The sequence below is a fragment of the Canis aureus genome, chromosome 16, assembly GCF_053574225.1.
Source record: "Canis aureus isolate CA01 chromosome 16, VMU_Caureus_v.1.0, whole genome shotgun sequence".
NCBI classification, from domain to species: Eukaryota; Metazoa; Chordata; class Mammalia; order Carnivora; family Canidae; genus Canis; species Canis aureus.
Genome location: NC_135626.1, coordinates 22,188,144 through 22,212,020, shown reverse-complemented (window position 1 = coordinate 22,212,020; position 23,877 = coordinate 22,188,144). Strand labels below are relative to the sequence as shown.

General features: G+C 40.8%; 1 protein-coding gene across 1 annotated transcript; it reads right to left on the bottom strand.

Moving 5' to 3' along the window:
• Positions 1-4,345: 4,345 nt before the first annotated feature.
• LOC144285273 (C-C motif chemokine 8) lies at positions 4,346-6,436 on the bottom strand. Its single transcript, XM_077850426.1, has 3 exons — positions 6,251-6,436; positions 5,338-5,455; positions 4,346-4,913 (listed from the first exon to the last, which is right to left on the bottom strand). Exons 1-3 carry the CDS (start codon positions 6,324-6,326, stop codon positions 4,808-4,810), a joined length of 300 nt encoding a protein of 99 aa, XP_077706552.1. The 5' UTR covers positions 6,327-6,436; the 3' UTR covers positions 4,346-4,807.
• Positions 6,437-23,877: the final 17,441 nt, after the last annotated feature.

The following is a 23,877-nucleotide window of genomic DNA, read 5'->3' as shown; positions in this document are numbered from 1 at the left end:
AGATGTTCAGCTAGCTCTTTTCCAGCTCATTGATCTTTATACAATATAAGTCTCCCAGAACTATACACTCTGTAATTTTAAAATTATTTTGTTGCTGTAGCATCTTAGCATCCAGGCATGCAAGCTGCCTGCAATAGCTCTGGGCAGTCTTAGCGTCCTGCCTTCTTAGATCAGAACATACCAAAGTTGGCTTCATTACACAATGTTGTGGTTTTAAGATGCTTGTTTACCCACTGAAGTTTGTTCTCTGAAATAACTTATTGGAAAGCCGTCATCTATTAAAGCTTAAAACTGAAACTGCCCAGAGAAGCAGAGCTGAGGCACCCTGTACTTAGCCTTCTCCCTGTCCATTTCATTTCACTCATTAAAGCTCTAAGGAATATTGAGGTAATACAACCTTTCCACTCTACAGAACAGATCTCTGACTGTTGTTGGCAAAGCTAATGAAAAGGGAGTGAGCCAGCACTAACTGGCACTCTCTGCCCCCCAGGCTGGCTCTCTCCAGAGAAGGTAAGCCTAGAAACGAAGAGAATATCACCCTTGTGGCACTGGAGAAGGGAAGTCCCTCCACCACTCCCAAAAACAGTGTAGGACTGCTTCCTTACTCCTTTCTTCACACCTCCTTCTCTCCTATCTCTGTATTCACTTATAATCTCCCACCCACCTGCAGCATTCTTCTTTCCATCTGGCTCCAACAGGAATCATTTGAGGCCTGGATTAAATTGTGTCTGGTCTGTGAAGGCTTCCAGCCCACACAGATTTCACAGGGGACCAAAACTTTCTCTGAAATAGAAGGCTTAAAAAGTTTTCTTAAACAGAAAACAGAAGGACAAAGTATAAAGGAACACACTGATAAACGGACCATCTTAAACTTAGGAAGCTGTTTTCATGGAAGGCATCTTTCAGGGAGTCGAAAGGAAAACCACAGTTATGAGAAGATATTTAGATTTGCACATCTGGCAAAGGATTCCTGTTCAGGATACAGAAAACACACCTCTACTAATTCATAATGAAAAGACAATCTACAAATGGACAAAATTTAAATCTAAGCAATCTAAAAAATAGACAAAAGACATGGCCTGGAACTTCATGAAAGAAGATATCCAGCAAACATTTGAATAGATGCTCAACCTCATTAGTCACAAGTAAGATGGAAATTTAAACCACAACCATGTGGATTATGAGGAATTATAAGCAGAGTGGCTAACTTAAAAAGAATTGACAGAAGTGTTGCAATGCCAAATGTGGAACAAATCTAGCCCTCATACATTGCTGGTGGGAGTGGATATAAATTGACATGATAGGTTGGAAAAATATTTAGCAGTATTTGGAAAAGGGTTTGGTGGTTGAACATATGTTTAATATATACATATCCTATGATCTATGTGTGTATTTCTGTCAATCACCTATCATTTACATATCTATCTATCTCATCATCATCTCTCTATTATCTACCTGTAAATCCTTGAGTTTGCACCAATATCTCCAATTTCAGGTCAATACAACACTTTTTTGTTTTGTTTTTTTCTAGTCTTCTGATATTCTTATATTTTGTCTATGGAAACTTCTCCAATAGTAAGTGCCTTGACTTCCATGGTCATCAATACACTTACTTTTTTGCTAAATCCCTCTCTCTGTCAACATTCTCCTAGTTATATGGCTAACTTAGTCCCAATCTTGTTGACTTTGACTTGGGGGCCACCCTCTTGGACCCAGTCCTGCCCAATCTGCTAGTTGAGTCCATGGTCTTGCCCCTGCTTTTGTCCCAAAGAACACACTGAGCAAGTCCCCGATTCCGCTCCTAGCCTCAGCCCTGGTGAGCACACCAACCAAATGCCCAGCTCATTCTCTGGCCCTGATGCAGTGAACTTGTCTGTTGAGATCCAAACAAGGCCAAAGGGAAGGAGAACAAATATTGATTGTATGAAACCATGACTCAATAAAGCAGGGCCTGAGATGAGGACCTGTGTACAGATAGTTCATTTGGAAGTGATCCCAGGGACCAGGATTGAGTAAGCAGCAAAGATGGAGAAGGAGGAGAAGTCAACACAAGTATGCATAATTCAGATCAGCATCATGGGCAATGGGGTCTGATTCTCTTGGGATTACCTGAGAAGACTATGGAATGGCTCCAGAATCAACCTCTGGAGAGAAGGGTGGCAGAAGTGTTTGAAACATCTGCCTCCACCCTTTGTTGGCAGAAGGTTATCACCCAGAGTGTTCCTTCCCCCACACTTCTGAGCCTTGGGCAAATGTGTAGGCTGAACCAACTCTTGACCTGAAAAGGCACCCAAAGAGGAGCCTGTGGGCAGGAAACAAAAATTGAGGAGGACATTGGAGGCAGATGTTGAAAAAGTGAAGTGAATCACAGCCTGCAGCAAACTGTGAGCCCAGGGTGAAATCGGAGGTGTGCTGAAGAGTATGCATGTCATCTTCAAGTGACTTTCCAAGTCTTCACCCCTGGTTGACAAGGGAATAAATGGGTTCACAAATATTAATCACTCAATATAAGGATGTGGATTTTGAAAGCACTAATATTCAAGTTAGGCCATGTAAAACATCAGTAACTTAAATGAGATGACACATTACTTAAGATAATTATGTTTAATGGTGTTAACAAAGTTCATTGTGAGTTAAATATAATGACACAATCCTGGAGCGCAGCTAGCTGGGCAAAGCTTGGGGAAAATAAATGGATTATGTCTTAACTGTGGCCTGGGTGTTCAGTTTAGGTGGAATTTTTTTGCCTTTGAAATTTTGAATTTTGGTTAAGCTATTTCATGAAACTCTAGTCCCAGACCTCATTAGTCAGCTTGTGCTTGAGGCTGTAGAAGAGAGTTTGGAACTGGATGGAGCCTTTGTGGCAGAAAGTACTCCTTTTATTCAGCTGACACCCAGATGTCTTTTTGCTCCTGGGGCTTGGATGTGCTACCCTGGACTTTAGTGGAAAGCTTGTCTTCAGATAGGTGATATATCTGACTTGCAGTTTGCCAATAGGCAGGGCTCCTGACTGGTTCAGTGATTTTAATCTAGAATGGGATTTACTTTACCATTCTAATCTAGCCAATAGGCTTGACCAAGTTTCCAAGAGACGTGGCTCCTAGAACTGGAAGGGGCTTGTGAGGTCATCTGCCATGTTCTCTCACTTCCTCCCTGTGGCACAATATGACCTCTACTTTTGTATGGGGCATCTTAATGCCAGAGAGAGAGAGATTGACATTGACTTGCCCTAAGTGACACAGAGTCAGGGTCAGTTCTGGGACCAGAACCCAAGTGCCATGCTTCTAGGTATACTGAGATTGCGGCATCTTTCCACATGACCATCAGTGAATGACAGACCCTGCAGAGCTGGGCCATCAAGAAAATAGTCCTCTTTCCCTCAATGAGGGGTCTGGTCTTTGTGACTTACTATGGTGGGCCTCATACCTGAAAATGGAGCCAGCTGTGCTTACATAATACAAAGGAATCTTGACCTTAAGAGGCTATTAAGGAAAGAAGTTCCCATACCTTCATACAGAAGCTTGCAAATTTGAGGGATTGGGGCTGGAGTTAACTTCATTCTGTGTCTCAAGGGCACCAGTTCTCTAAATAGTTGCTTTGTGAGATTGTAAGAGAAAGTCTAAATCCTGGGTCAAATGCTTTCCCTCTCCAACATTTGACATTCCACTCCATCTTGCCCATTCTATCTAACATCACCCCTACTACCAGCCTGGTTCATTCGCCTCTCCTACACCATTACGGTGGCCTGCCGTCAGACCCTCCCTCTCACACTCTACCCTAGCCTCAGATACCAGGTTACTCTTCCTCATGCACACCTTGCATGACACTTTTCTCTCTTCTTTTTTTGAAACTTTTAGTGCATCTTGTTTTTCCAGAGTCCAGCCAGATGTTTGAAAGTATGGAAACTCCATGCTCTTGCTCCCCATCCTGTACTGGCTCTGAAAAACCTTTTCATTTCTCATTGCATACCATCCTTCAAGACCAGTCCTGTTGAAGATTCTTCAAGGAAAAGCCTTAGAAGGGCTTCTAGGTTGTAGACATCTAGTTTCCTCTAGTTTTACTCTTTTTAAGATAATAGTCGGGGTTTGAGGATTAATTAGATGGATAATAGTTGGCTTTATGGAGAAAAGCTTGAGGCTTTTGAGAGAGAACAGAAGGGAGGTGTGACAAGAAAAGAAATGGGCAGGTGATGTTAGAGACTGGAGCAGAGAGGCTGGAACACTATGAACCTCAGTGGAGTCTAAAATATTTCTTAGAAAATGGCCCCCTAGACCCCAAGTTGCCAGTCATTGTTGCCATTTTCTGCCTCCCAGCTAAATGTTACCCCATGAAAAATAAGACCAAGTAGTTTAAAGTCATATATTTTTTCTTTGAAAATTCCATAGTCATCGAATAACATGAATTTCAACCACATTACACAGCAGACATTTGACTTACAGGAGCACCAACTTCATAAGAATACAGATGTCTTTCACTCTGATGATCCATGGAAGGACCTCACAATACTACAGACACATTGGAGGGAGACAAATGATATCCTGCTACAAACTTGACTGAGCTCACAGAAAAGAAAATGTGCCACTGGATTTTGTACTTTACATTCATTAGGATTTATAGCACATAAATTAAAAATATTAATAACTTAAGTAAAATTAAATATTATTTAAGAAATGTGCTTTAAATTATTGTATAAAGTGCCTCTTGTTGGGCATTGTAATAAAATAATATCACTCTGTACTTGTGGAAGGTTGGGGAAAAATAAATAAGACTTTCCTCAGGGTCTGTCTCTCAGTCCATACATGAAGGTTCAAGGCTTCTGGGCTTGGGACTTTTGGTCCAGGTGATTCATGTAATCCTGGACCCACTTCTGCTTGGGGTCAGCACAGATCTCCCTGGATGCTTTGGTCTTGAAGCTGTTGTGGGGAGAGAGGGCAGTTAGATGGAGCATCTAAGGATTTTTTCCAGACATGTGGCCTGTTGGCCCCTACACCTAAGGACCTCTTGCTCTCTGGATGAGGAGGCTGGATGGAGTTACGTGGAAGGGGAAGGATTGGAGGAAGAAAGAGCCCTCAAACGAAAACTGCTTATGCTATCCCAGGGGAAACCCTCAGTCTCCTGACCGAAGGAACTTGGGTGATCTGACCAAGATCCTAGAAGGGGAGCCTGGGGGGAATATGGATTCCTTCCTGAGGGCTCAATTTCTCTGTGGGGTAAAGGTCCCCTCAGATTACATGGCATATTTATCTGACTTATTTGGGCATGGATCCTGATTTCTTTCCCTTGTATAGAACTCCAGTAGAACTTTCGTCAGAGGGTGCCAGGGCATGGTTCTCTTACATCACAGCTTCCTGGGGACACTGGCTGTTGGTGATCCTCATGTAGCTCTCCAGCTTCTGCATGGGGATCTTCCTTTTGACCATGCTGAAGCAGCAGGTAATTGGGATGGAAACTGAATCTAAAAAACATTTTGCAAAGAATGAGAGTTATAATGCATCATAAGTATAATTTTGAAAGGGCAGATGAAGGTAGGGAAAGACAAAACAAACACAAGTTCTACCTAAGAATGAATACTCCCAAGTTCAGTGCCTTAGTCCACATTCCACAGATAAAATGGTGCCTGGAAGTCTATTTCTTTTATGGAACTATGGGGCTCCTCACTGTCAACTGGGAATGGGGAAAAGACACTCATCTTGTTTTGTCATTAGGAGGTTCTACTAACCCAAAACCTCTGACACCAAATAGATAAGTTCTAATACCTTGCTCCCCAGCTTTCTGTCCCCACGGGCTCTAAAGCCCACCTGTGTCACATGCTGACATGCCTCTGGGTCCTTTTCCTCCTTACATGGCCCCTGGCAAACTGGCTGTAATCCAAAATTTGAAGCCCAAGCAATAGTTTTATTTCCCTCTCCACTACTGCCTGAAATGTCCTTCACATCCACAATGAGAAACGATCCTTCCTTCCATGCCACATCCTCAAACAGTGTGAGGACCATTGAGGTATTGGTTTCATTTAGTGTCTCTTCCCCAAGCTCGTGTCAGGAAGGACCATGGGAACTGGACTCATTGACCTGGGTATCTGGTTCTGGCTCTGGCTAACTGTGCCATGACCGTTCTTCTTATTGCCTTTGTTGGTTTCACTTTCTCCATCTTTGTAATGTAGGCTAATGTAGCAAGCATGGGATAACTCAGGCTGGGACGATAAGTGCCTATAATAGTTGAAATGGTAAGCCTTAGGAAGAGAGGCCCTTACCTGGCTGAGCAAGGACAAAGGTGCTGAAGCTGGCAGCTGTGAGCAGAAGGCATAGAAGCGCTGTGGAGAACTTCATAGTGGAGGTGAGCACGGGAGCTTAGGTGTGAGTGCTGGAAGTTCCTGTGTTGGTCTCAGCCTCTCTGCTCCTCTGGCTCCTCGGGTCACCCTGCCTGATTTTTATGGAGAGCAGTGAGCATGGGCAGGGCCCTGAAATAAGACTTGGAATGTGCTGAGTAGGCACCAGATCCTTGGGGTGATTTCCTAACACTGGAAAAAGGAAGCTGAACAGTTTCTATTGTTGCTTAGACTATGTGGAACAGAGGTGGAAGAGAATGTGGTTGTCCTTACAAAGTGTAGGAAGTGACCTCACTGGACTATTAAGGGCTATGATTTCTTTGAAATGGAAAATGATCTTTTGGAAAGGAAGAACAGAAGCTGAGGTCAGAATGGAATAAAGACAATAAAAGGCCTGGCCCTCTCTGGGGCATAGGAGGCCTAGGATGGGGCCTTAAGTCTTTACCTGTACTTCTATCAGACTCAGGTCCCTGGCACCTTAAACTCATTGGGCTCTTTTAGAACACCCCAGAGGTGGCCTGATGGAACCCTGGCAGAATGGTGGAATCTAGGAAAATATTCAAGTTATAATGCCCCAGATTCTTATGGAGTGTGAGAACTGGACAACACATACTGATCTTGGAGGGTGGGGGTTTACAAATATTTTAGACACTAAAGTCTCTTTCCAAGTGAAAATCATAGAGAGAAGCCTGATATTTCATAAGGATTTAGGTAGAATGGGTCTGTTTGAGAAAGGCTTTCAGTTCTCTTTGTTTACACACAGTGGGGGCAGGGGTGGGAGTGAAGGAAAGGAGCTAACTTTGCAAACCACCGACCTCTTATATTCTTCTTCATTCATGTGTCTGCCATTACGGTATCATGTGGAAATGCCATTGCCCTCAAAATCCCCCGTGTTCCTCCCCTCAAATCTCTGGCTACCACCAATCTTTTTACTGTCTCTGTATGTTTGCTTTTTAAAAATGTCATGTAGTTGGAATCACATGGTATGTTGCCTTTTCAAAGTGACTGCTTTCACTTAGAAATATGCATTTAAGATTCCTTTGTGTCTTTTCGTAGTTTGGCAGCTCATTTCTTTTTATTGCTGAATAATATTCCATTGTATATATGCATCAGTTTATCTTTTCATCTATTGATACCTTTGTTGCTTCGAGTTTGGGGTAATTATGAATAAAGCTGCTATAAATGTTTTTGTGCAGACTTCTTTGTGGACATAAATTTTCAACTCATGTGGAGTGTGATTGCTAGATCACATGGTAAGATTATGTCTAGCTTCATAAGAAGCTGCCAAAGGGTCTTCCAAAGTGGACGTGAATGAGAGTTCCTGTTGTTTCACATCTTTGCCAGCATTTGCTATTGTGAGTATTTTGAGCCTTAGCCATTCAACTGGGTGGATAATGGTATCTTAGTGTTTTAATTTGCAATTCCCTAGTGACATGTTAAACATATTTTTGCATGCAATTTTCCATTTGCATATCTTCTTTTGGAGAGGTGTCTTTGGTGAAATCTTTCATCTATTTTTAAAATCAGGATTGATTTTAATTATTGAGTTTTAAGAGTTCTTTGTATATTTTGGACACAAGTCCTTTGTGGATATGTGTTTCACAAAGGTTTTCTTCCAGTCTGTAGCCTGTCTTCTCACTCTCTTAATTGTGTGAAAAACAGAAGTTTTTTTATGGTAACAAAGTCCAACTTATGAATTATTAATTTCATGGGTCAGGTTTTTCATGTTATATCTATGAAGTCATCACCAAACCCAAAGTCATCTCAATCTTTTTCTGTTATCTTCTAAAAGTTACATAGATTTGAATTTTACATTGGGCCTATGATCCATTTTGAGTTAATTTTTATGAAAAGTGTAAAATATCTAGATTCTGTTTTTTTTTTTATGTAGATGTCCAGAACCATTTGTTGAAGACTTCCTTTTCTAATGAATTACCTTGACTGATTCAATATTGATTCTTTTTATCCATGAACATGGGATATCTCTCCATTTATTTACTTCTTTAATCTTTCATTAGAATTTTGTGGTCTTCCACATGTTGATTTTGTGCATATTTTTCTTAGATTCATTCCTAAATACTTTCTTTTTGTGCTAATATAAATAGTATTGAGTTATTAATTTCAAATTGCTATTGTTCATTTTTGGTATATGGAGAAATAATCAAGTTTTATACATTAACTTTGTAGCCTGGTACCTTACTATAATTGCTTTTTAGTTGTAGGAGGGTTGTGTGTATTTGTGTGTGAGTGTGTGTGTATGATTTTTTTTCTACATGGATAATTATGTTTTCTGCAAAGACAATTTTATTTGTTTCTCTCAATCTGTATATCTTTTTATTTCCTTGTCTTGTCTTAGTCCATTAGCTAGGACTTCCAGTATGATGTTGCTTTACCAGGGGAAAAGCATTTTTTTCATGATTAAGAACATCATTTCATTGTTTCAACATCAGTAAATATGATGTCAGCTGTAGGCATTTTATAGATGTTCTTTATTAAGTTGAGGAAGTACCTCTCTATTCATAGTTCGCTAAAAGTTTTTTCATGGATGAGTGTTGGATTTTATCGAATGCTTTCTATTGGCATCATCATATTATTTTTCCTTTTTTAAAAAGATTTTATTTATTTATTCATGAGAGACATACAGAGAGAGGCAGAGACATAGAAGGAGAAGCAGACACTCCACAGAGAGCCTGATGTGGGGACTCAATCCCAGGATCCTGGGATCACAACCTGAGCCAAAGGTAGATGCTTAACACTGAGCCACCCAGGTGCCTTGGTATCATTATATTGATATCATCATAAGATTTCTTTCTTCTTTAGTCTGTTGATGATATTGATTATATGAATTGATTTTCAAATATTGAAGCAGTTATGTGTTTGGAATAAATCCCAGTTGGTTGTGTTGTATAATGCTTTACACACATTATTGAATTCTATTTGCTAATACTTTGTGATAGATTTTTGCATCTATGTTCATGAGATTTGTCTGTAGTTTTCTGTTGGTTCTTTGAGGATGGCAGCTTTTTCTATTACTTTGGGGACAGTTCCCCTGCCAGGTATACCATGTAGCACTGATCTCTGTGGTCCTGTGTTGGCTAACAGGTCAAGTTTGCATATATTTTTTTACTTGGAAATAAAGTCACTTTTTACAAAATACACTCAAGATCTCGTTAATTTCTCCTCTGAGCTGCCTTAATATGGAAAGTGCATCTATGCACAGATGACAGAAATAGTAGTGAAAATCAGTTCTTATGGATCAAAAAGTGTTAATCAAATGAAAGGAATTAAGTGTCATGTCCTGAGTCTCATTCTAATTTAGCCAATAACTAGCCAATGACTTGTCCAATGTGACTATGGACAAACCTTGACTCTGAGATTCATTGTCCTTATCTACAAAGTATGGGGTTTTGACAAGTTAAGAATGGTAAATAGTTTTCAAACATATATTAGCTTGATAGATTTATTGGTGGAAGACCAGAAAGCTTTGTTGGAAAAACCAACCAACCAACAAACCCTGAGGCATTAATTTGAGCTATTGAATGTAAAGCCCTGATTGATTATTGATGTCTGCCATGGGTACAGAAACTAGAAGTGGCACTTCATATGCAACATAATTTCTATTCCTGGGTTAAATAATATTTAAGCTCTTCTGTAACTTAATTTGTCTATGATTATCTGCAAAGGGTCCAATCAGAGACCAGGGAGGCTAGGATGACAGGACCTAGCAGAGAAGTATTTCCAACTGTCAGCCTTAGGAAAAGCAGAATAGCATGGTAGTTAAAATCTGGATTTGTATGCTAGGATTGCTAGGTAATAACTGTGTCAGAGAAGACACAAGTAATGTAATTTCTTTATAGTTTAAATTCCTCACCTATTCTTTGTTTTTCTTATGTGGAAATGGTGTTTACGGCTGCTATTAAATCAACTGACACCAAAAACTTACTTTGCAGAGTGAGTGGCATATGATAAGAGTTCAATAAGCTAGCTGTTAGCAACAATCAAATAAAATGGGTGTCATGTCTAGAACAAGCTAGGAAGGGACTCAGAGTGTAGTTCTTGGTCTCTTGCACAAGTTCTCCCTAAAATTGCTTCCAAACAAAGATATGTGGTAGGGACAGGCTTCTGGGAATGTGTATGCTGTAGATGAAGAAAGAAAGGAGTGTCTTGAAAATAAAATAGAAGTGAGGTTTTAGGGTCCTATTATGAACCAGAAGAAAAGAATGTTGTGGGTCTTAGAGGAGATGGAGGTCAGATCCCAGTGTTGACATGCCAAAAGTCACCAAGGTCTTAATTCTACAGGGATTTCAGAGATCTTAACCAGTAAGTCACTTTGATTATGCAATTTCCCTTTCTTGTTTTGTTTTTAAATTGAATTCAAGTAATTCCAACAAAAAAGTTAAAACGAAACTTTAGGCCATGCAAACTCCAGCAACTTGGCTGTGTTGTTCAAGGAAATGGACATTCTGCTTTTTTTCTTTCTGTTTCTCCATGGTGCTTTCACAGTGAGCATATTCTTAAAAAGCATTTTTTGACAACCCACCTACTGCTCAGTGGCTGTGAAGGGGAACCTGGAATCAGAAACCTCTACCTGCAAAAAAAAAAAAAAAAAGAAAGAAAGAAACCTCTACCTGCAAATAGCAGGCAGGAAATGAGTACCTTGCTATGGAAAGAGATCTGAATTCTTAGGCAGTTCTCAAGGGATGTGATAAGATGGGAGAGCATCCTGGGAGTCAGAATTGCTGTCTCCATTTTTCAGTTCTGTCTGAAGTGTCTCCAGTGGTCACAAAATTATAGAAGGCATTGGAAGAGCCATTCACATGGAATTTAGTCCACTTTTCTCCTTTACAGTAAGAGAAAGAATTATAGAAGTGAAATGATTTGTCATGGGTTGTATGGTTACAATATGACACACCAAGACCTGTGAGTAAGCATGTCTGAACAAAAGCTGTTATGCAATTCAAAGTTAGAAGACAAGGACAAGGCAGAAAATTGCAGTGAGGAGCCCAGAGACCCCAGGGACCATCTCATATCCTGGTCCCCCAATCTGCCAGTAATATCAGGATGTTCTGGGCAATTGTTAATAAAATAACCACTTCAATATAATGGCTCAGAACTTTGGGAGAGGAGGTCTAGAATTCTGTTTTTGAAGTGCTCTAAGTGATTTATAGCCATAGTTTGGGCACCATTAACCTAGCTCAAATGTCTCATTTACAGATGTACAAACTGAGGCATAGGGTGGGCAAATGATTTGCCAAGAGTCACTTGGACAATTTAGTAAAGAACCAATACCAGAACTCAGAGATGCAGTCACCATGCCTCATTATGCACTGAACCTCTTTGTTTGGTCCCTGGGACAGGCAGGGTTTTATTTTAGCAGAGGCCCAGGATCTCCAATGTTTTGTGTCTGTTAGTTCATTTTGCTGGGATCAGCAACTATGAATTCATCTGGGATGTCAACGATTTCAGGGAGGATTACTTGATAGGTCTTAACAAGAGCAGCATGAACAGATTCTGTTTGGGCTTGAGTATATGTAGCACATCCCACCCTTGACATTTTCATTTCCACTCGATGCCTAAGATTTGCTTGGCACAGAGGATCTTCTGAGACTCAATAAACTCCTTGGAATTGACTGGAATTTTAGGACAAATACCCACCATTTGCTTCAACGTGGATGGAACTGGAGGGTATTATGCTGAGTGAAGTAAGTCAGTTGGAGAAGGACAAACATTATAGGTTCTCATTCATTTGGGGAATATTAATAATAGTGAAAGGGAATATAAGGGAAGGGAGAAGAAATGTGTGGGAAATATCAGAAAGGGAGACAGAACATAAAGACTCCTAACTCTGGGAAACGAACTAGGGGTGGTGGAAGGGGAGGAGGGCCGGGGGTGGGGGTGAATGGGTGACGGGCACTGAGGGGGGCACTTGACGGGATGAGCACTGGGTGTTATTCTGTATGTTGGTAAATTGAACACCAATAAAAAATAAATTTATTAAAGAAAAACAAACTCCTGAACGGTGTTTAGGATAAGGGCTGGGTGTGAGGAAGAGAGGTAAGCAGGGTTGTTGAGCTTACTATGAGGGCAAGACTGTGCTATTATGGGAACTAGAACATTGTCTTAAAAATAATGAGGTGTTCAGTAGCTCCTGGGTCTTTGCAGGGAGCCACTGGGATGTGGATAGAAGTCTCTGGGCCTGCTCTACCAGTTATGTGGGGGGCGGGGGCATTTGCTGTGATCCAGGTTTCTCGGTGGGCTTGATAGTATGGATTCTAGGTACTGCCTCACCCCTACTCTGTCTCCTCCACTGGTGGTCATGGAACAGTGTGATCCAGCACAGCACAGCATCACATGGGGTGCTGCTTACCCAGTTTCCAGTACCCTCTTCACAAGTAAATGAGGGGAGGCCTGTGGTACTGCTCTAGTCTTTCCTCACTCGGCTGTTGAAGTCTTTGTCACCAAGAATACCCTGGTCACTGTGGCAGGTCAGAGACGTGAAGATTCTTATAGAAGCTCTTAAAGGGGGATCCCTAGGTGGCGCAGCGGTTTGGCGCCTGCCTTTGGCCCAGGGCACAATCCTGGAGACCCGGGATCGAATCCCACGTCGGGCTCCCGGTGCATGGAGCCTGCTTCTTCTTCTGCCTGTGTCTCTGCCTCTCTCTCTCTCTCTCTCTCTCTGTGTGTGTGACTATCATAAATAAATAAAAAAATTAAAAAAAAAAAGAAGCTCTTAAAGGCCTCTGCCTGGAGTGACACATATCACTTTTACTTACATTTTACTGATCAAAGTGGGTCATCCAGCTTGCCTGTTTTTGAGATGGCATGGAATTTTAATCCTACCATGGGACACAAGAACAAGAACTGAAAATTTTAGGGGCTATATCTAGTCACCACCACATGCTCCATTGTATCCACATCCATTTATTAACTGCGAAACTTCATAAAGAAGTGATTGTTCTGTGTGATATTCCTCGACCAATTTCTATTACTTCACACTCAAAATAGACCACTCTTTTTTTTTAAAGATTTTATTTATTTATTCATGAGAGACACAAAGAGAGGGCAGAGACATAGGCAGAGGGAGAAGCAGGCTCCCTGCAGGGAGCCTGATGCAGGATTCAATCCCAGGACACTGGGATCACAATCTAAGCTAAAGGCAGACACTCAACCACTGAGTCACCAAGGCATCCCAAAAAACAGTCCACTCTTAAAATAAATTTTTTTAAGAAAATTTAATTTGAGTCAGATTCGTGAGTCTAGTTTCATCATTTTTAGTGAACCTTATAGCATTCCAAATTAATATGATGTATTATTTTAGTCCCTCCCCCAACACTGACTTTTATCTAAATATCAGGGAACTGTACTAATGATACCACACCAAGTTATCCACATCAACTCTATAAAGTGGGAAATTATTACAGAGTCCTTAATGGATACAGGTGTCAATTGGTCCTTAGGGCAATATTTTTATTTCATTATTTATGAAGATCACAATTAAACTTATGAAGCCTAAGAACTTCTACATTTAGTAACTATTAAGCACCATGAAGGAGGCATTGTGCCATAACATGTTCCACAACACATACAAAATAGTCACCGTTTTGTTTATATTAGTATTTTTTTTAAAGTGGACTCCACAGTCTACCTGACTTAATAATATATATTATATCCACATGTTCTGGACCACAAATGTTTTATGATCTATATGTCAAACATAACAACTGGTCTTTATTTTTTAAAGATAAGAATGCAGAACATTAAGTCAATTGTAGGAACTTCCGGTCCTGTGATACACACTGATGTATTCCACCGCACGAAAGAATTGCAAATGTAAACCATCCCTCTCAAGGCATCTGCCAACACCAGGGCTTGGCAGTGGGCGGTGGTGGTGTTAGCCTCATCCTGGAAGCACACCAGCAGATGTCTGCCTGGAATAGGGTGCTGGCCTCCCTCCATACTAGGGATCGCCAGTAAGAAATTTTTCTTGCAATTTAGAGGTCCCAGGTTTTCAAGCTTAGCTTTGTGATTTTTAATCTAATTGTTTTTCCCATCCCCATCTCTGAGGTTGCACTCACCATCCAGAATTACAAGGTTCTGATGTAACTCTGACTTTTTCCTGGTCCTGCCACCATCCATGGGAGTATGGTACTTCCTCCAGAAGCTGCCCTTGCAAGTCAGGTCTGTCATTTGTGGATGGTAGCACATTTTTCCCCCTCATCTCCAACCTTGCTAGGACTTGTAACACTTATAAGAACGTCTTCTGGAATGTTTCGTAGGCCCAGACTCTGACATTCTCCTCAACTCAGAGTAAGACACCAAAGGGCTTTTAATGGTTTTTAATAATTGCACACTCTTTGTAGGAAACAAAAAATAAACAGAAGTGCCTAAAAGAGAGAACAGAATGTATCTGCATTTAGGGTGACCAGCTTGTCCTGGTTTGGTTTTCAATTTCTTGTTTTTAGCACTACATATCCAGTGTTCTTGGAAATCCCTCAGTGTCGTCTCAGGAGGCACAGTTGGTTACCCTATTTGTGTGCATGTATTTTTTAAAGACTTATTTATTTATTTGAGAGAGAGAGAGAGAGAGAGAGAGCATGTCCACGTGGGGAAGAGGCAGAGGAGAGACAATCTCAAGCACACTCCCAGCTGAGCACGGAACCCAATGCCAGGCTTGATCTCATCACCCTGAGATCATGACCTAAACTGAAACAGAGAGTCAGACACTTGACCAATTGAGCCACCCAGGTGCTCCCCATTTGTGTTTTAAAAATACTAAGATTGGACTGATACTTTTGTTTATTCCTTTCTTCTCTCTACATTTTACTGTGTGTGCATATACATATGTAAATGTATGTACATGTGTTTTTGTATGTTTACACACACCTATATATCCATATACCCATGCACACGTATACAGGCATAATGCACATATGATATTCACAACTATTTTTCACTTAAAATTGGTCATCTACTCTTCTAAGACACTAGATATCCTACACTTGCTTAAATTTTAAATACTTTGGGGGGGGGCAAGATGGCGGAGGAGTAGGGTCCCTAAGTCACCTGTCCCCACCAACTTACCTAGATAACTTTCAAGTCATCCTGAAAAGCTACAAATTCAACCTGAGATTTAAAGAGAAAACAGCTGGAATGCTGCAGAGAGAAGAGTTTTTGCTTCTAACAGGGTAGGAAGGTGGGAAAAAATAAAAAAGAATCAAGTTGGGAAGGGCCCCCCCCAGAGAAGCCTGGCTAAGGCCGGGCGGGGGGTGGAGGGGGGCAAAAGCCTCCCGGGACAGGAAAGCCCAGTCCCGGAGAAGCAGGAACTTTAAAAATCCGCCCCGGATTTTTCCCGGACGGAAAGGCGCTTAACAGGGAACTCGGGTGGGATCCCAGGAGGGGCAGTGGAGCCTCCTGTCTCCCGGGGTCACTAACAGAGGAGGTGCACCCGGGGGAGAGAGCCACAGACTGTGGGCGGATCTCAGTAAAAGGATGGAGCGCGCACCTGGCAGGGCCTCAGGAGAAGCCGGTGGGTCAGGCGGGGCTCTGGATGGAGGCGGCTGCGCCCTGCTGCCTTGGGGAGCCCCGGCCCCGGGAGCACGATTCCAGCAGCCCAGGCCCCGGATTCCAGGGCGCCGGGGGACACAGCCCAGGATCCTGCACTCCCCCCGGGAGAGGCGGAGGCTGGGAGGGCACAGCACAGAGAGGACTCTCCTGCTGCTGGGTGTCCCCAAGCTGTGCAGATCAGCACCATGCACCCCCGGGGAGCATCCAGGCCACTACAGACCTGGAGACTGCGGTAGTTACTGGGGGAGCTGACTCCAGAGCTGGACAGCTGGCCGCCACAAGTGTTGTTGTTCCTCCTTGTGTCACCCTGTGTCTGGGAGAGGCGGGGCCTCCAGGGGACAGAGGCCTCAGGGGGCAAACAGTTCCCACTGAGCCATGCACCTGGCAGGGGGTGGGGCAGCTCCCCCAGGTGCACACACCTGAAAATCAGCACAGCAGGCTTCTCCCCCAGAAAACCAGCTAGAAGGACAGGGGAAGAGCAAGTTCTTGATGGAGCAGCGCTGGAAAGGCCCAGGGGAAGTCGAGGGATTTACAGTATATAGAACCAGAGGGTACTCTTCCTTTTTTTTTTCCTTCCTTTTTACAGTACAACTCATTTTTATATCATACTGTAAATTTCCATTTTTTTCTCTTTTCCCACCTTAACTACAGAATTTTACCACCTCTTCATTTTTAAGATTCTTCCTTTTTGACTTTCATATTTCTCCAATCCCAGGTCCTAGATATATTTTCCACTTCTCGATTCCTTTCAACATACTCAACTATTTTGGGAGATATACAAGATATGTTTTTTTGTTTTGTGTTTTTTGTTTTCTCTGCCTCATTTTGTTCTACAATGGCAGAAGTTAATACCTTCTAAAACATGACCAGCATGCACCCAGAACCAAGTGGTATACCATGCTGGTTCATTCTGTGAGATTCCTCATTCCCATTCTGCCCCCTTCTTTTATCTCATTTATGTTTTGGTGGTCAATGTTGGAGCCCTCTACAAGTATTTCTGGTTTATATAAATTTGGGACTAAGCATCTTCTTATATACAGAACTTAATATACTCAGAAACAAGAGGATCTCCCTATAGAACCCCTCAGGTAGACTACATTCTCCCTCCACTACAACTTCTTCACAATCACCATCTCTCAGTACCCCCTCCTTTTTTTTTCTTTTCTTCCCCCCCCCCTTCTTCTTTAGGATTCCTGGCCTTTTATTTTTTACTACTTTGTTTTAAAATTTGTTTTTCACTTTAATGGTCTTTTTGCTTTATTTCATTCTGATCTTTGTTTTCAATTTCTGGTCTCTGACCTCAGCAGAATCATTTAGGGAGAAATTTACTTAGGTTGTGGTTGATATTCTTGATGCAGCCCACTCATACAGCCACTCTGCACTGAGCAAAATATCTAGAAAGAAGAACTCACAACAAAAGAAGGAATCAGAAACAATACTCTCTGCCACAGAGTTACAGAATTTGGATTACAATGTCAGAAAGCCAATTCAGAAGCACAAATATAAAGCTACTAGTGGCTCTGGAAAAAAGCATAAAGGATTCAAGAGACTTCATGACTGCAGAATTTAGATCTAATCAGGTCAAAATTAAAAATGAATTAAATGAGATGCAATCCAAACTGGAGGGCCTAACAACAAGGGTTAATGAGGTAGGAGAAAGAGTGAGTGACATAGAAGACAAGTTGATGGCAAGGAAGGAAGCTGAGGAAAAAAGAAAAAAAAAACGAAAGACCATGAGGAAAGGTTAAGGGAAATAAATGACAGCCTCAGAAGGAAAAATCTACATGTAATTGGGGTTCCAGAGGGTGCTGAAAGGGATAGAGAACCAGAAAGCATATTTGAACAAATCATAGCTGAGAACTTCCCTAATTTGGGGAGGGGAACCGGCATTCAGATCCAGGAGATAGAGAGATTACCCCCTAAAATCAATAAAAACTGCTCAACACCTCGACATTTAATAGTGAAACTTGCAAATTCCAAAGATAAAGAGAAAATCCTTAAAGCAGCAAGAGACAAGAGATCCCTAACTTATATGGGAAAAAATATTAGATTAACAGCAGACCTCTCCACAGAGACCTGGCAGGCCAGAAAGGGCTGGCAGGATATATTCAGGATCCTAAATGAGAAGAACATGCAGCCAAGAATACTTTATCCAGCAGGGCTCTCATTCAGAATAGGAGAGATAAAGAGTTTCCAAGATAGGCAGAAACTGAAAGAATATGTGATCACCAAACTAGCTCTGCAAGAAATATTAAGAGGGACTCTGTAAAAGAAAGAGGAAGCCCAAAGAAATAATCCACAAAAACAGGGACTGAATAGGTATCATGATGACACTAAATTCATATCTTTCAATAGTAACTCTGAACGTGAATGGGTTTAATGATCTCATCAAAAGACACAGGGTTTCAGATTGGATAAAAAAGCAAGACCCATCTATTTGCTGTCTACAAGAGACTCATTTTAGACCTAACGACACCTACAGCCTGAAAATGAAAGGTTGGAGAACCATTTACCATTCAAATGGTCCTCAAAAGAAAGCTAGGGTAGCAATCCTCATATCAGATTAGTTAAAGTTTATCCCAAAGACTGTAGTAAGAGATGAAGAGGCACACTATATCATACTTAAAGTGTCTATCCAACAAGAGGACCTAACAATCATGAATATTTATGCCCGTAATGTGGGAGCTGCCAATTATATCAATCAATTAATAACCAAAGTAAAGACATACTTAGATAATAATACACTAATCCTGGGAGACTTCAACATGGCACTTTCTGCAAATGACAGATATTCTAAGCACAAAATCTCCAAAGAAACAAGAGCTTTAAGTGATACACTGGACCAGATGGATTTCACAGATATTTACAGAACTTTACATCTAAATGCAACTGAATACACATTCTCAAGCGCACATGGAACTTTCTCCAGAATAGACCACATACTGCGCCACAAATCAGGTCTTAACCAATACCATAATATTTTGAAAGTTGAAGTCAATCACAAGAAGAAATTTGGAAGAAACTCAAACACGTGGAGCTTAAAGAGTATCCTGCTAAAAGATGAAAGGGTCAACCAGGATATTAGAGAAGAATTTTAAAAATTCATGGAAACTAATGAAAATGAAGATACAACCATTCAAAATCTTTGGGATCCAGCAAAAGCAGTCCTAAGAGTGAAATACATTGCAATACAAGCATCCCTCAAAAAACTGGGAAAAACTCAAATACACAAGCTAACCTTGCACCTAAAGGAACTGGAGAAAGAACAGCAAATAAAACCTACACCAAGCAGAAGAGAGTTAACAAAGATTTGACCAGAACTCAATGAAATAGAGACCAAAAGAACTGTAGAACAGATCAACAAAACCAGGAGTTGGTTCTTTGTGAAAGAATTAATAAGATAGATAAACCATTAGCCAGACTTATTAAAAACAAAAGAGAAAAGACTCAAATTAATAAAATTACGAATGAAAAAGGAGAGAGATCACAACCAATACCAAGGAAATACAAATGATTTTAAAAACATATTTTGAGCAGCTATACGCCAATAAATTAGGCAGTCTAGAAGAAATGGACGCGTTTCTGGAAAACCACAAACTACCAAAACTGGAACAGGAAGAAATAGAAAACCAAACAGGACAGTAACCAGGGAGGAAATTGAAGCAGTCATCAAAAACCTTCGTAGACACAAAAGTCCAGAGTCAGATGGCTTCCCAGGGGAATTCTATCAAACGTTTAAAGAAGAAACAATACCTATTCTACTAAAGCTGTTCCAAAAGATAGAAAGGGATGGAATACTTCCAAACTCATTTTATGAGGCCAGCATCACCTTAATTCCAAAACCAGACAAAGACCCTACCAAAAAGGAGAATTATAGGCCAATATCCCTGATGAACACAGATGCAAAAATTCTCAACAAGATACTAGCCAATAGGATCCAACAGTACATTAAGAAGATTATTCACCATGACCAAGTGAGATTTATCCCTGGGATGCAAGGCTGGTTCAACATTCGTAAAGCAATCAATGTGATAGATCATATCAACAAGAGAAAAAACAAGAACCATAGGATCCTCTCAATAGATGCGGAGAAAGCATTTGACAAAACACAGCATCCATTCCTGATCAAAACTCTTCAGAGTATAGGGATAGAGGGAACATTCCTCAACATCTTAAAAGCCATCTACGAAAAGCCCACAGCCAATATCATTCTCAATGGGGAAGCACTGGGAGCCTTTCCCCTAAGATCAGGAACACAACAGGGATGTCCACTCTCACCAGTGCTATTCAACATAGTACTAGAAGTCCTAGCCTCAGCAATCAGAATGAAAAGAAATAAAAGGCATTCAAATTGGCAAAGAAGAAGTCAAACTCTCCCTCTTTGCAGATGACATGATACTTTACATAGAAAACCCAAAAGACTCCACCCCAAGATTGCTAGAACTCATACAGCTATTCGGTAGTGTGGCCGGATACAAAATCAATGTCCAGAAATCAGTGGCATTTCTATACACTAACAATGAAACTGAAGAAAGAGAAATTAGGGAATCAATTCCATTTACAGTTGCACCCAAAAGCATAAGATACCTAGGAATAAACCTAACCAAAGAGGTAAAGGATCTATACCCTAAAAACTACAGAACACTTCTGAAAGAAATCGAGGAAGACACAAAGAGATGGAAAAATATTCCATGCTCATGGATTGGAAGAATTTATACTGTGAAAATGTCTATGCTACCCAGGGCAATTTACACATTGAATGCAATCCCTATCAAAATACTATGGACTTTCTTCAGAGAGATGGAACAAATCATCTTAAGATTTGTGTGGAATCAGAAAAGACCCTGAATAGTCAGGGAAATATTAAAAAAGAAAAACAGAGCTGGGGGCATCACAATGCCAGATTTCAAGTTGTACTACAAAGCTGTGGTCATCAAGACAGTGTGGTACTGGCATAAAAACAGACACATAGATCAATGGAACAGAATAGAGAACCCAGAAATGGGCCCTCTACTGTATGGTCAACTAATATTTGACAAAGCGGGAAAGACTATCCATTGGAAAAAGGACAGTCTCTTCAATAAATGGTGCTGGGAAAATTGGACATCCACATGCAGAAGAATGAAACTGGACCATTCTCTTACACCATACACAAAGATAACTCAAAATGGATGAAAGATCTAAATGTGAGACAAGAATCCATCAAAATCATAGAGGAGAACACAGGCAACACCCTTTTTGAACTTGGCCACAACAACTTCTTGCAAGATACATCTATGAAGGCGAGAGAAACAAAAGCAAAATTGAACTATTGGGACTTCATCAAGATAAGAAGCTTCTGCACAGCAAAAGAAACAGTCAACAAAACTAAAAGACAATATACAGAATGGAAGAAGATATTTGCAAATGACCTATCAGACAAATGGCTAGTATCCAAGATCTATAAAGAACTTGTTAAACTCAACAGCAAAGAAACAAACAATCCAATCATGAAATGGGCAAAAAACATGAACAGAAATTTCACCAAAGAAGACATAGACATGGCCAACAAGCACATGAGGAAATGCTCTGCATCCTTTGCCATCAGGGAAATACAAATCAAAACCACAATGAGATACCAGTGAGAATGGGGAAAATTAACAAGACAGGAAACAACAAATGTTGGAGAGCATGTGGAGAAGGGGGAACCGTCTTGTACTGTTGGTGGAAATGTGAACTGGTACAGCCACTCTGGAAAACTGTGTGGAGGTTCCTCAAAGAGTTAAAAATAGAGCTGCCCTACGACCCAGCAATTGCACTGCTGGGGATTTACCCCAAAGATACAGATGCAGTGAAACGGCAGGACACCTGCACCCCAATGTTTCTAGCAGCAATGTCCACAATAGCCAAACTGTGGAAGGAGCCTCTGTGTCCATCAAAAAATAAATGGATAAAGATGTGGTTTATGTATACAAATGGAATATTACTCAGCCATTAGAAATGACAAATACCCACCATTTGCTTCAACGTGGATGGAACTGGAGGGTATTATGCTGAGTGAAGTAGGTCAATCAGAGAAAGACAAATATTATATGGTCTCATTCATTCGGGGAATATAAAAAAATAGTGAAAGGGAATATAAAGGGGAAAGGAGAGAAAATGAGTGGGAAATACCAGTGAGGGTGACAGAACAGGAGAGACTCCTAACTCTGGGAAAAAAAGAGGGGGTGGTGGAAGGGGAGGTGGGCTGGGGGCTGGGGTGACTGGGTGATGGGCACTGAGGGGGGCACTTGATGGGTATGAGCACTGGGTGTTATACTATATGTTGGCAAATCGAACTCCAATTAAAAAATATACCAAAAAAAAGAAATTTTAAAGACTTCATACTGGTCATATGTGTGTGTGTGTGTGTGTGTGTGTGTGTGTGCAACGTATATGTAATAAAGCATTTCATTATAGTTAGGTATATATATTATATATGTTTTCACTTTTAAAATAATTTTAGGGACACCTGGGTGGCTCAGCAGTTGAGCGTCTGCCTTTGACTCAGGGTGTGATCCTGGAATCTGGATCGAGTCCCACTTCAGGCTTCCTGCATGGAGCCTGCTTCTCCCTCTGCCTGTGTCTCTGCCTCTCTCTCTCTTCTGTCTTTCATGAATAAATGAATAAAATCTTTAAAAAATTTTTAATTAACATTATGATGAAAAGGTCAGTGTAAAAATCTTGACCCATGTCTTTATTTATTTCTATAGCTGTGGAATTAATATATCACAAGGTATGAAATGCCAAAGATTTGCATATTGTCAAATCACTTTCTAGAACGTTTTACCCTGGATAGCATTTATTATTTGTAAGTAAGTAAGTATTATAAGTAAGCAGAACAAGGGACTCTGCCTTCCTCTCCCTTGCAATTCTTTGGAACCTGGGAATATGTCACCTTACATAGCAAAAGAATCTTTGCAGATGTGCATCAGAGTATGGACCTGGGAGGTGAAAGAGTACCCTGCATTCTCCACCTGGGCCTGGTCTACTCACACGAGTCCTTAAAAAGTGTGGACACCCTTTCCTGCTGCTTCAGTGATAGGAAAATGGAAGAAGAGATTCATATTGGGGGGAGCTTGGCCCACATTGCTAGCTTCGAAGATGGAGGAAGGATTATAACAGCTTCTAGAAGCTGGAAATAGCCCTTACCTGACAGTCATCAAGAAAACAAGGATCTCAGTCTAATGACCCAAAGGAACTGAATTCTGCCAATAACGCAAATGATCAGAAAAACTGATCCTTCTCTAGAGCTTCTGGAAAGCAGCACAGCTCTGCCAACATCTGGAGTTTTGTGTGATGAGACCCACAACCCACCTCTGACCTCTAGTGCTATAAGATAATTTTATGTTGTGCAATCCGCTACTTTTGTGCTACTGTATAGTGACGGTAATAGAAAACTAATACCTTATTTTTTTTTAATGTATGAGATTTTGTTAGTAAAATATTATTGTGGATATAGGCAAAACTAACCTACAGTGATAAGATTCAGCCTAGGGGTTTCCTTCTGTGGATATGAACAGGCAGGGGCAGGAGGGCACAGGGAAGACACTGGAGTTTGGAAAAGTTGTACAAATGTTGATCTGGGTGGTGGATATGTGGAGTATCTGCATGTGCAAAATTGACTTAACTTTATTGAGTTTTATGGTAGGAAAGTATTATTTCGGTAAGAAGGAAGTGAAAAGGAACCATTTCAGTGTCTGGTTGTTCAAATGTTTATTATTAGTTGGTATGTTTATGCGCATGTTCAGTGGCTTATGTTCTTACCTTGTAAATTACCTGATAGTCTTCTTAGTTTAGTTCGATTATTTTATTTATTTATACGAGAAAGGAAAACTTCTACCTTTTGTGTACTCCATGTGTTGTAAACACAGTATCACCTCTCAATGATACAGAAGTTCTAGAACTGGACATATATCCCTGACCTCAGGATTTCCTTTTCGAAGAAGACGGAACTTGAGTCCTTCTGA

Excerpts from the sequence above, each read along its gene's own strand:
- LOC144285273 (XM_077850426.1), bottom strand. The coding sequence starts at position 6,326 with ATGAAGTTCTCCACAGCGCTTCTATGCCTTCTGCTCACAGCTGCCAGC. Across the intron at positions 5,456-6,250 it reads CTTTGTCCTTGCTCAGCCAG|ATTCAGTTTCCATCCCAATT; the intron begins GTAAGGGCCTCT and ends AATGTTTTTTAG. Across the intron at positions 4,914-5,337 it reads TGTCCCCAGGAAGCTGTGAT|CTTCAAGACCAAAGCATCCA; the intron begins GTAAGAGAACCA and ends TCCCCACAACAG.